The sequence below is a fragment of the Micromys minutus genome (genome assembly GCF_963924665.1).
Source record: "Micromys minutus genome assembly, chromosome: 2".
Classification (NCBI taxonomy): Eukaryota; Metazoa; Chordata; class Mammalia; order Rodentia; family Muridae; genus Micromys; species Micromys minutus.
This window is the reverse complement of record NC_137971.1, coordinates 28,991,972-29,004,895: the sequence shown is the minus strand read 5'-3', so window position 1 is coordinate 29,004,895 and position 12,924 is coordinate 28,991,972. Positions and strand designations below refer to the sequence as shown.

Sequence of the window (12,924 nt, the reverse complement as noted above, 5' to 3'; positions counted from 1 at the left end):
TGTGTGCATGCATTCAGTGGAAGAAAAAATTATAGTTTACATTTAGATAAATAAAGCTGAAAGAGGGGAAATCCATTTCTTGCTCTACAGCCTCTGTAGTGCGTTTCCCATTAGACATCATTTTCTTTAAAAGACAGTTCCTGTTCAGCACTGTGGTAGTTTCAATATGAATGGCTCCCTTAGGCTTATATGTTTGGATACCTGGTCCCTACTTGGTGGAACTGTTTGGTAAAGATTAGGAAGTGCAGCATTGTTGAAGGAGATGTGTCACTGGGGTCTAGCCTAGGGGTTTCAAAAGACCTGAGTCACCCTCAGGGTCGTTGGTGTCTCTGCCTCTAAACTAACAGAGTTCCCAGCTGTCCTTACTGTCATGTGTTTGCTCTGTGATCATGGACTCCAACCCTCTGAAACCATAAGCCCCAAATGTTTTCTTTTATTGGTTGCCTTGGTAGCAGTGTTTTACCATAACAATATATAGGTAACTGAGACAAGTGGTAACAAAGAATGTATCTTTTCTAGGGCAGGTGTGAGGGCTCAGTGAGCAGAGGAACCTGATTACTTGAGTTCAATCCCTGGGACCCACATCATGGAAGGAGAGAACCAACCCAAAACTCCTGCAACTTTCACTAACCTATGTCTTACACACACAGATACACACATACACACACTTACACAAAATAAATAAAAATGTGATTTTTTTTTTTTTTTGGAAAAAGTACTTACCAGGATTACCCTTTATGAATTTTATAAATTCATAGGAGCAAAAGTTTATGTTGGTTTACCTATAATTAATAAGTTTATAAAATTCTAATTTCATACCACATTTACATTAGAACCACAGCTTACCATTTGCTTCCCTGTTCCACAGAGTGGAGACCAGTGTAGTTTTATTGTGTGATTATCAGAATTTGTATAATGAATGTAACAATTGTCAGATTTGTGCATCCTAACAAAAAACATGTATGAGCTGAGCAACTGAGAAATTCTATGGGTGGTTTAGAGAAAACTTGACTAGGTCAAAGGAATCTAATATAATCTGATGATTTCTCAACTTGTAGAACTCAAGAGTACTGCCAGAGTAGTTGTCTCCTGAGGTGCATCTCCGAGTACTTCTGTTTATGCCCGGTACAGAGCTCATAAAAGAGCACTGTGAACACACCTGCTTTCCCCTAAAATGGGTTACAAACTTCTACTTTATTCAGGCAATACTGACAATTTGCAGTAAATGGGACAGTCATAAATTACTGCAGGGTGTTCTTCCTATTGGCTAAGTATAGCCACATTTTGGCAGCAAAGAATTAGCAATTTGGAAAGATAAAGCAAAGCAAGATTCCAGGATACAACATCCTCCTGTGATACTCAAGCTGGCTTATAGCCATGAGAATTTTATCTCCCTGATTCTTTAATTGATGTTGGTTAACGAAGAAGAGTTAGTAACAAAGTTTGCCTGATTGTTATGTAAACCACAGTGTGTTAGCGTTTTTTTTATCTCCTAATACTGGAAAATGTAAAAATGATTTTAACCATAACTGTGTCTGGACATTAAAAATATTGAATTTTTATTTGTGAGTGTGTGTGTGTGTGTGTGTGTGTGTGTGTGTGTGTGTGCACGCACAGGCGAACATGCACACACGTGTAGGTAAGCATAAACGTGTCCTAGTTCCAATGTGTCCAAGTGGAGGTCTGAGGACAGTTTACATAAGTTGATTCTCTCTATTCACTATGTGGGTCCTGGGTGTTGAACTCAGGTCTTTGGCCTGATTATAAGTACCTTTTCCTATTCAGCTCTCTTCACTGGCTCCTTATGACACCCTTTATGAGACCAGTCCACAATGTATAATTCTATATCAGGCTTCCAGATGTTAGCCTAATGAATAGATATGATTAAAAACTTGTGTATATTTTAAGATGGCACACCATTGCTATAAACATTGATATATGTGTAATCTTGATTCAAAATTAGTACACAAGAATTACCTAAAATCTAAGTCACTAAGATTTAGAGTCTTCCACACTTCCTGTTTACATCACCTCTGTAAGCCTTCTGGTGTGATTTCTACAGACCCGGAGTTAGGCATTTTGTGCAATATTAAGAAACGTGTTCACCCACAGTAATGAAACAGGCATGTAAGTCTTCTCTACTTGTCTTTCCCTCTATATCACTCATCAACCTGATACTCAGAGATACTCTTTAAGGATAACATAAAAAATGATAAGTTCAAGTATTTATATAATGAGGTTAGAGGATTGGTTTAACGAAATGTAGTTAATTTCATAGTTTAAACATGGGTATTATAATAGATTCACATTGAATGAAACCTAAAGCAATATAAGAACACATACTCATTCATAACCACGGCCATTACTATTTTTAATCCTTCCCCCTATCCTTTACCACGTTAAATAGCTTCTTAGCATTCAATCAACACTCTCCATGAAGCGACAATACAACATACATATATTTACATCAACACTGCCCTTAGAACATTGACTCATTGGCATAAGTTAATTTTTACTGAAGATTCAAATTTGGGCCCTAAATTCTAAAGCCCAGATGTTTCATTTGAGGAAGGTTGCTGTTCTTAAAGACTAGGTAGTTTGTATTGTACTGTATTGTGTTATGTTGTATTGTATTATATTTTAATGATGGACATCTTTCTGTTTAGGCAGACTTTTCAGTAGCATCCAGTGTCATAGTCATTAATATCTAGATGCAAGGTAAGTCGCCTTCTTTTCTTCATCCTACATTGGGAGCTCCATTTGCAGATGAAGAAGGGGCAACTGACAGCACAAAACTCGATGCATGCATCCTGCAATGCGCTGCTGCGTCATGCAGTACACTGCTCCGGCTTACCTTCCCTTTGCTGATGATGAAGAAGGTGTCTCCTCTTGCACCCTGCCTGATGATATATTCTCCATTTTCATAGTGGGTCTAAAAAAATGGAAACAGGAACATAAAACAAAGACATTGAGAAAGGAATCATGTAGCAACCAGAACTGTTTCCAGACACAATCAAGCTGACAGAATTTGACCCACATTCAGAATGTACCACTGTTTAGGAATGAATACCAGTCTGTCAACACGGCAATGACAAAGTTATTGCATTTATAAAAGTAATTTAAAAACATGTGGTGGGTTTCATTTTTCTCTGTGATTATATTTATATCTTTAAGTTCATTAGTTCGTGTGTTTGACACCGATTATTTCTCCGGTCAACTAAGCGTGAAGCAAAACAGCTCTGCTAATTAAGTTCATAGTCAGATATTATTTTGTCGTTTTCATTTGCTATTAGTAGCTTCAGAATAGTGATATTTTTAAAGAAGAAATCACCGTGACAGGAAAAGATCTCTACTTACATACAGAGTAGCCTTTGGTAGGGTTTAGATGGCTCTAAATACTTTTTAAGGTACCACTTCATCTCTTCATATTCTTACTTGAGCAATTTGCATTTGGCCTCGTTAAACAGAGTGTTTTAATTTTGTGGCTGGAATTCTGGTCTAGGATATATCTAGCATAAACTACCAGATAGGGAAGGAATCAGAGCTGGTAGAGAATTATTATAATCAGTGGGTCAGCATCCTGAGGAGGGCCTCAGCACTAGCTCTATTCCCAAAGTAAAGACTACTGTCCTGTAATGAACAAAACCAATACTCTAAGGAGAAGTGGGAGAAATTTTATTGTTTGGTCAGGAGGCCAAATGAGTTTATGCCATCTGGCCCTATATTCCTCTGCAGCTTAACAAGGGAGCCATACCTCAAAAAGGAAGATACCACCTTACACATGGCTTCACGGTGTATACACATTATCCATTAAACTAATGTCTATAATTTCTCTTTACACATCAATGTTATTTGTCTTTTAGTCTATCCTAAAGTTGCCTTCCATTAATACCTGCCACAGAAGGTTACCTTCTTACCTCTAAGCACCTAGAACATTAACATAGTGCCTAAGCTTACTAATTCTCAATCACACACAATGCTTTTTCTAGTAACAAGTTTTTAAAGTAACAAAGTCCTTCCATATGCTTTCTCCCTGTAGATGCTACAGACAATCTGGTGTGTGCCTTTAAAGACTATTTTCCTATGTTCACGCACATAAATATATGGAGGTATGTAGATATCCATATATGCATACAAATAATTGTTTCTTCAATGGGGGAGACTGATGGCTAAAAGTGCACGTTGCTCTTGCAGATTTGGGCTCCAGCAGTCAGATCAGGCATCTTACAAGCAAGCTTATAACTAACCTATGTCTCTGACCTCTGTAGACCTCTGCAATTGCATGTGCACACTCACACACAGACATACAATTAAAAATAAAATCCTTTTAAAGGTTTCTAAATGAAATTAAGACTGAATGTGTGAACTGATGTTACTCCCTTTAATAAGATTGTCTTTTCAGGTCTCGTTTCTTGGTATTCTCTATTGTTTCCCTAGTCAGATAAAGCATGGTCCTGCTCTACTGTGGTAGCATGGGAGGAAAATTCGACACACTTGATGGCTTAGTTTGGAAAGTCCATTCAGATCTCACACCTAAGAAATAGCCTCTGAATCAAATGTTAGCAGTGATAAGGGCTAAGACATCTCAGTGCCATTTATTGCAAAGTTCATCTTATTTCCCTCGTCTAGCCAAAGATGGATCATACCCCACCAAATTACAAAGTGTGTATAATGTTATGTCAGAAATAAGCACAACATTTGTGCAAAACCTGTGTTAAAGGAACATCTTTGTTCTCAGAAGGAAGCTTCAGTTTCATGTGAAGGATTAGAACAAGGGCTCTGGATGTGTAAGCAGGAAAAAGCCACTCAGTATGTGAGAGTTCAGGGCTTATCATCCTTATGTAAGTTAAAGTGTACCTGGGGAGAGATGCAGGACAAGAACAAACCCTTCACCTACCTAAAATATTGGTCATGTCTCTCCTTTTAAGACACGTAGTTGCCAACGGGGTGGATACTTTTTATAGTTAAGTAATTTGTATCTCACATTACTTTTAATGGATTCTTCTCTCAATTAAGCAAAGCATATCATAGGACAATTCTTTCTTCTCAGAGAGTAAACATTAGTTATAGCATATCAAAAAGTAAACCAAGCTAACTCAGCATTACTGAAATTTCCAGACAGCAGATTCTTTGCTATGGGTCCTATCTTACATACCCTGTGCTGACATGAGGTATTTGACTACATCTCTGGAATCTATTGGCTGGACACCAGCAGCACCTTAGTCCTAGGCAAAATGCCCCAGACATAACTGTCATGAGTTGGAGGAACATTTGTCCTTAGTAGAAAATAGCCACTATGAGTCTGTTTTGTTTAGACTCTCTTCAATTGAGTAAGTTGACAGGAGTGTCTAGACACAGTTGGGTTTTTAAGTTGTATGAATCATCTGAGTATCTTAGTATTTCATCTGGATTCTGCTAAGGTGGCCCCCATAATTGCCATATCTAGTATTTGAGTTCACCTATACAGACTTGCACTGAACATAAACTCGTAAAACACAGGCATCTGGAAGAGCTTATAGGGTAGGGACCAAAGGTATGCTAGATTTGGAAAGATAACTTGGCAGTGTCACAGCATGAGGACCCTAATGGTCATGCTATCCCGAGATGCTCAGTTGCACTTGAGGGGAAATGAGCAGGCATCCTGACAATTTGAGACTCTCTCTGTCTGATCAAATGCCAAGAAATGCGGTGTTTTGTGAAGACCATTTTGTAATTCTTCCTTTTGCAAACTTCAAATTGAATCTCAGAAATGAATAGAACTAAGGGTAGAAAACAGCAATCAGACAGTTTCCTTTAGAAACATTTCCATATTTAATAGGATAAAAACTGACTGCCTTATCATGGCCTGTACTATTCTCAATGGTCTGCTCAATGCTGCGGGTTCGAACCCCTTTCTTTACCTACGTTGGTCCCCAACCTCTACTAAATAAATAAATAAATAACGAGGTAGCTTGGTTTTTATATCATATCATCATAAGAAAATTCTACTGGTAGTAAAAATGATTACAGCACATTTTCTTTAATGATTGATTTCACTTTGAAATGGTGCATATGAGGGGTTAAAGGATCAATCTTCTTTAGAATGGAATATAATCAACAGTTACGTAAACAACAATGCCTGGGCTTATTTCCTCTTGCCCCACCCCCCTGCACTCTTGTTTAAACTCTTCTAGCCTCACTATATCTTTTCTGAATTTTGATATGATGTAATGGTATGTACTGATACTTCATATTTCTCACAGAGAAATAACATGTCTATACCTCATCTGTTTCCCATTGAGAATGCATTGAGCATTCTTGAGTTCTTCAGAGCAGAGGTCTCACCATTTTCCACTAAGTCTGTCTAACACATTCAGAATGTAGAATTCAAAGGCAACAGTTGGCTCAGTGATAGCCTCTTGGGCTGACTGAAGCCTTACCCTGAATACCAGACAGAGGAGGAGAAAGTCTGAGCTAACATTCCACAAATGCTTGGATTTTCTTTGATGTTTTACTGAGCTCTTCTTTGGCGAGTCCATCCTCTAAATGGATTTTCAATCTCTTGTTTTTCATTTCACATACTTCTGATGATGAATGTTTTTGGGTAGCATAATGATTCAGAGGAGACATTGAGGAAGATCCACAAAATGCTGGAAATTCTAAGAGAAACAGGTCCTTACAGCTCATTCATTCCACAACAGAATGAAATCATTTATAGAGTAGACAAGTATGCATTCTCCTTTTGCATAATTAAACTATAACTCAAGTTTAACAACTTGATCTATAAAGGCAATTAGCACCGGCAGGACTCAGAAAGAGTCTGTCTTAACAGCATGTGAAATGTGTCTTGGGAAGCAAACAAAGTATTGTCTGAGGGTTGCCATCTGAAAAATAAATACTGTTTGGATTTTCTACCAAAATAAGTGCAAAGAGGAAGAAAAAAAATTAATCTTCTCAGGAACTCTATCCCCATCACACTGGGTATAATTTTCTCAATATTTTACTTATTTGGGAAATAAACATTTACATCTTTATTTGACAAAGCATCACTTAGCTTAAAGTGTATCTTGAGCCACTGAGAATGATAGAGTTGAAAACGCACAGAGGTAGGGAATGAGCTTTTGAGACACTTTGAGAATATGGTTTCTATGATGCAGGTGGTTTGATACTCTCTAGAATGTGCTGAGAGAAATATTGCACAGAGTGGAATCCTGTTTCCTCCTTTGACTATGACACAGAACCACTTGACTCACTGGAGAATTAACCGTTATGAGTCAAGACTTGTGGAGCACACCATCAACCCTATAATTCTGGAGGTCAAAGCAAGTGTATTAACATTTCTAGGCCAGCCTCAATTACATGGTGAATCTGGGGACATACTGAGTCTTTATCTCAAGAAAAGAAGCAAGAAATTAGAAGCAAGGTATAGAAACTGTAATCCTAGCACTCTGCAAGCTAAGATAGGAAGAAGAAAACAAGTTTGAGGGTACTAGGCTACATAGAGAGATCCAGGCCAACCAGTGCTACACAACAAGGACTAGTATAAAACAATAAAATAATAAATAAATAAATAAACAGACAAGGAATCCCTTCAGGATATGAAATTACTGTATTTATAGGAGCCAGTGCCGATATGTAATATTGAGCTTCTATCACTTTAAGGACACTTGGTAATCAGGGCACAGGCTGACACAGGAGGCTTCTTAGTTTAGGAATAATACTACATAGTGGCTGGGCTTCTGGGTAGAGTATTCTCTAGTTTGAATAGAGATATTCCATTGTGTAACAACTGTGCACACTATTGAAGAAATGCCCTGTTGCCACCCCTCCCTCTTACATGCTTGCAGCAGTTACACGGCTTGATGCGACCAACACAAAACAGACAACAGGCTGACATTTCAGTTCATGAATTAGTCTCAAAGGGTCTATCTATCGCACTAAAGGTTGAACGACTGAACATATGCTGGGCATATATATATATATAAAACTGCTTCTTCTGTCAAGTTAAAGTTTAACATACTAAGTATGTTAAAAGTCAACAAGGCAACGCTACCTTGGCAACCATCCTTACAGATGAGGACCTGCCCTTCATTCTGGCTGTATTCAACCTTCAGCACCCACAGGATATGCCAAGGTGTCTCTGAATATATCTAGGGCTAGGAAGAAAGAACAGGATCTTTGTCATCTGTCATCACTATTTATCTAGTGATGCAAGCACAGGTTTTCATAATGAGGTAATTATAAAATCCCTGGTGGCTACCTTAAGGTCATTTAAGTGGTATTCACAATCCTTTGAGTTTATATTCCAATTTCTAGCAAAAAAAGATAAAATGGATTTATTTTTTTAAGAAATGATCAACTCATGAAATTGCACATTGATCTTTCCAATTCGATGAAGAACTGGGTTGGAATTTTGATGGGGATTGCATTGAATCTGTAGATTGCTTTTGGTAGGATGGCCAAAATGTTGATCCTTCCAATCCATGAGCATGGGAGATCTTTTCATTTTCTGAGATCCTCCTCAATTTCCTTCTTTAGAGGTTTGAAGTTCTTGTTGTACAGGTCCTTCACTTGCTTAGTTAGAGTCACACCAAGGTATTTCATAGTTTTTGTTGCGATTGTGAAGGGTACCTTTTGCCTAATTTCTTTCTCCACATGTTTGTCGTTTGAGTATAGGAAGGTTACTGATTTGTTTGAGTTAATTTTGTATCCAGCCACCTTGCTGAACTTGTTTATCAGCTGTAGGAGTTCTCTGGTGGAATTTTTGGGGTCACTTATGTACACTATCATGTCATCTGAAAAAAGTGATGTTTTTATCTCTTCCTTTCCGATTTGTATCCCCTTGATCTCCTTTTGCTGTCTAATTGCTCTAGCCAGGACTTTCAGTACTATGTTGAATAGGTAGGGGGAGAGTGGGCAGCCTTGTCGAGTCCCTGATTTTAGTGGGATTGCTTCAAGTTTCCCACCATTAAGTTTGATGATGACTGTTGGTTTGCTGTATATTGCTTTGATTATGTTTAAGTATGGACCTTGGATTCCTGTTCTTTCCAGGACTTTTAACACGAAGGGGTGTTGAATTGTGTCAAATGCTTTCTCAGCATCTAGTGAGATGACCATGTGATTTTGTTCTTTGAGTTTGTTTATATGGTGGATTACGTTGATGGATTTCCTTATATTAAACCATCCCTGCATCCCAGGGATGAAGCCTACTTGGTCATGATGAATGATCGTTTTGATGTGTTCTTGGATTCGGTTTGCAAGGATTTTGTTGAGTATTTTTGCATCAATGTTCATAAGTGAGATTGGTCTGAAGTTCTCTTTCCTTGTAGGGTCTTTGTGTGGTTTAGGTACGAGGGTTATTGTAGCCTCAAAAAATGAGTTATGTAGTATTCCATATGATTCTATCTTTTGGAATAGTTTGGAGAGTATTGGTGTTATATCCGCAATAAATGTCTGATAAAATTGTGCACTGAACCTGTCTGGACCTGGGCTTTTTTTGGTTGGGAGGCTTTTGATGACTTCTTCTATTTCTTTAGGTGTTATAGGGTTATTTAGATGGTTTACTTGGTCCTGGTTTAACTTTGGGATCTTGTATCTGTCTAGGAATTCGTCCATTTCCTCCAGATTTTCCAATTTTGTGAAGTATAAGTTTTTGTAGTAGGATCTGATGATTTCTTGAATTTCCTCAGTTTCAGTTGTTATGTCTCCACTTTCCTTTCTGATTTTGTTAATTTGTATACTCTCTCTTTGCCCTCTAGTTAGTCTGGCTAAGGGTTTATCAATCTTGTTGATTTTCTCAAAGAACCAACTCTTGGTTTTGTTGATTTTTTCAATGGTTCTTTTTGTTTCTATTTGGTCTATTTCTGCCCTAATTTTGATTATTTCTTGCCGTCTACTCTTCTTGGGTATATCTGCTTCCTTTTGTTCTCGGGCTTTTAGCTGTGCTGTCAGGTTGCTGATGTAAGCTCTCTCCAGTTTCTTTTTGGAAGCACTTAGGGCTATGAGTTTTCCTCTCAGTACTCCTTTTATTGCATCCCATAGGTTTGGGTATGTTGTGTTTTCGTTTTCGTTGAATTCTAGAAAATCCTTAATTTCTTTCTTCATTTCTTCTTTGGCCCTGCTATCGTTTAACAGAGCATTGTTTAGTTTCCATGTGTATGTGGGCTTTTTGTTGTCTTTGTTGTTGTTAAAGACCTTTTCATGAACATAGTGGAACTAAGTATAATGTCAAATAAAATTCACTATATACTCCAATGACAACTCACATCATGAAAGACAGTAGTTATTGTGAATGTATTGTTTACCACAACTAGACTATGCATCAAGAATATCTCCATCTGAGAAATAACACTCTGAGTTTAAATATTCATTTTTTTGTAGAATAAAAGAGAAGCTTACAGAGCTCGATAATTTCCCAAGATTATGGAACACGTAGATGTAACAGGCAGAAGTTGAATCTTTCTTGCTTTAGAAATCAATGTTTACATTTAGATTCTTACTGATCTTATAGGAAACAAATCTCTGTATCCTAAAATCTCTCTCTTTCTTTGTTTCTCTTGTCTGTTTCTCTTTCTGTCACTCTCTCTCTCTCTATTCCTCACCACCTCCCATGCCCTACCTTCCACTCTGTCCATTTGTCTGTTTCCTGAACACACACACACACACACACACACACACACACACACACACACATGCATGTTCACGAACACGGGCACACACACGTACACACATACACATAGAAGATAAATATACATGAATGCACTGTGGGAACATGTTAACAGAAATACAAGAAAACTGTGCAAACACCTACTTTATCTAAAGGGCCAATTGTAAACAGGTCTCTAATTCCATTGTATTCTGCTTGATATCTTTGATAGCTCAAACTTGAGGACAATACATTCAAACTCTTTATTGGAACATTGTACAGCCTCTAGGAATAATCATTGATTTGAATTCTCCCCCTCTATACTTGAGTCATTCAAGAGCTAATGTGTGTTCTCTGGTATGCAGCTCACCCGTTATTACCTATCCCTGAGATGTTCTTTAATGTGATATCTACTTACTGTACCTGCTTCTTTACTAAGACTTGTCCTGATCCTCCAAATCAAAATTACCAGCGCATACTATTGAATCACAATCATAGCTCTTATCATTCCATCCTTCATTATTAAACATTGTCTGTATATTTATACCTTAATGATATTACAGTCCACATTGTTTTATCTTCCAACTCAAGCAATAAGAGCCACATTACCTTTTATATAAAAGACTTTGACAACATTTTTTAAACAGAATGAACTTAATTAAATTTGCAACAAGGTACTTGGTTTACAATAAATTTAAAAACCCAAATATTTTTCCCAGTGTGGCTAGTATTTGAGACTGGGTTTCATTCTGTAGCCCGGGTTAGCCCTCAACCTATGGTGTACCCTCAGCTGACCCCAAATGCTTAGAAATCCTTCTATTTCTACTTCCAAAATGATGATATTTCACAAGTCACTATAGCTGCATGGTAAGTCATGAATATTCTTGACAAGGACATGCATTTTGTACTCCTTCATTAACAAGACCTAAACAAATCTGTTATAATATATTAAAACATATAAACATAGATAGGTAGATGATAGATAGATGATAGATAGATAGATAGATAGATAGATAGATAGACAGATAGATAGATACAAAAGATAAATGTATCTTATTTCCTCAAGTGGAAATAAATAAAAATATTGTCTTCATTTTTCAGAAGAAGAATTAGAACTATAAAAGTAGTTAGCTCCTTGCAACATCTGCATAACACTGACTGTGTGGCAGCCAAATGCTAAGCACATACCTGATCTATTGATCCCCTAAGAGCTTCAAATGCAGTGTGGCAGTGTCTCTGTGTGTGACACAGTAAGGATTTATGTGCATCCTAACACAGGAATTAATTCAATTATTTTCAAGCCTACATATTTGGAGAAGAAATTCACTGGCATAATCTTTAAATCTTAGGAGTTAATTTTTTTATCTTACTTTGGTTTTGTCCTAGGACTTTTGTTTGAGACTAAGTTATGAGTCTGACAGAAGTATCACATTATATGGCAGTGATAAAAAAGTGCTACGAAGATATGAAAAAATAAATAACGACTGAATGATCACAATATAGAATATAAAATATACCTTACAGCATTGTAAAGTGATGTATGTTTCCCTCATAAGCAACTACATATTTCCTTTTCCTATCTGAGCTACTTTTGTTAGAATGTATTTATACTGTTGGGATCATTTTATTTTTAAACGTCTATATTTAATCTTTTTTAATTGACCAGGATTCATTATTGTTCACATCTATGTTTTATTGTCATTATTCTGAGCCATAGCAGGGCCATGAGCTATAGATTCACTGAGGCATACAGACTAGACAGCCTTACATGGTCTTTTTCATCACGGATCCTTCTTTAGCTCCTTTGTTTCTTTCTTTGCTGCCAAAACCATTAGCTTTGACTTGCTCTGACCTTCAACATTACTTTACTAGCAGTATCCCAATATGCCATTATTATGAATCAGTTCATCTCGATAAGCAATCAAGTGAACAGGCTCACATAGAAAGACATGCTTTTATGAGTTATAACACAGAGAGGTGCATTAGTGAAATCAGTCAACTTAAAAATGCCATAAAAAGTGTTTTGCTGGATGTATTTTACAACATAAAACCTCCTTGACAGGAGGTTCAAAGAATGATGTTCAAAAAAATTGAATGATTAATATGAGCCTTGTAGTGTGGGTAAGAGTGGTATGCAAAGGTAGCTGTGGGAGGGAAGAGAGGAGGAACAGATGCTTAGGAGCATAAACTAGCACAGTGACCACAGAGGATGATGACATTATCAGGATTTCCAGGTCTTAAGTTAGACAGCAGGTGACAGGACCCAAGGCTTAAGTAAACAAAGGAGCCTTAGATGCTGT

At 37.3% G+C, this 12,924-nt stretch overlaps 1 protein-coding gene across 1 annotated transcript in view; it reads right to left on the bottom strand.

Moving 5' to 3' along the window:
• The window catches only part of PRKG1 (protein kinase cGMP-dependent 1), a gene marked incomplete at its 5' end in the record, with an annotated part of 1,033,183 nt that overhangs the window by 183,790 nt on the left and 836,469 nt on the right, over positions 1-12,924 (bottom strand). The window contains one exon of the mRNA XM_080912438.1: positions 2,855-2,932. Coding sequence (XP_080768564.1) covers positions 2,855-2,932 — 78 coding nt within the window. The remainder of the gene's footprint in view (positions 1-2,854; positions 2,933-12,924) is intronic.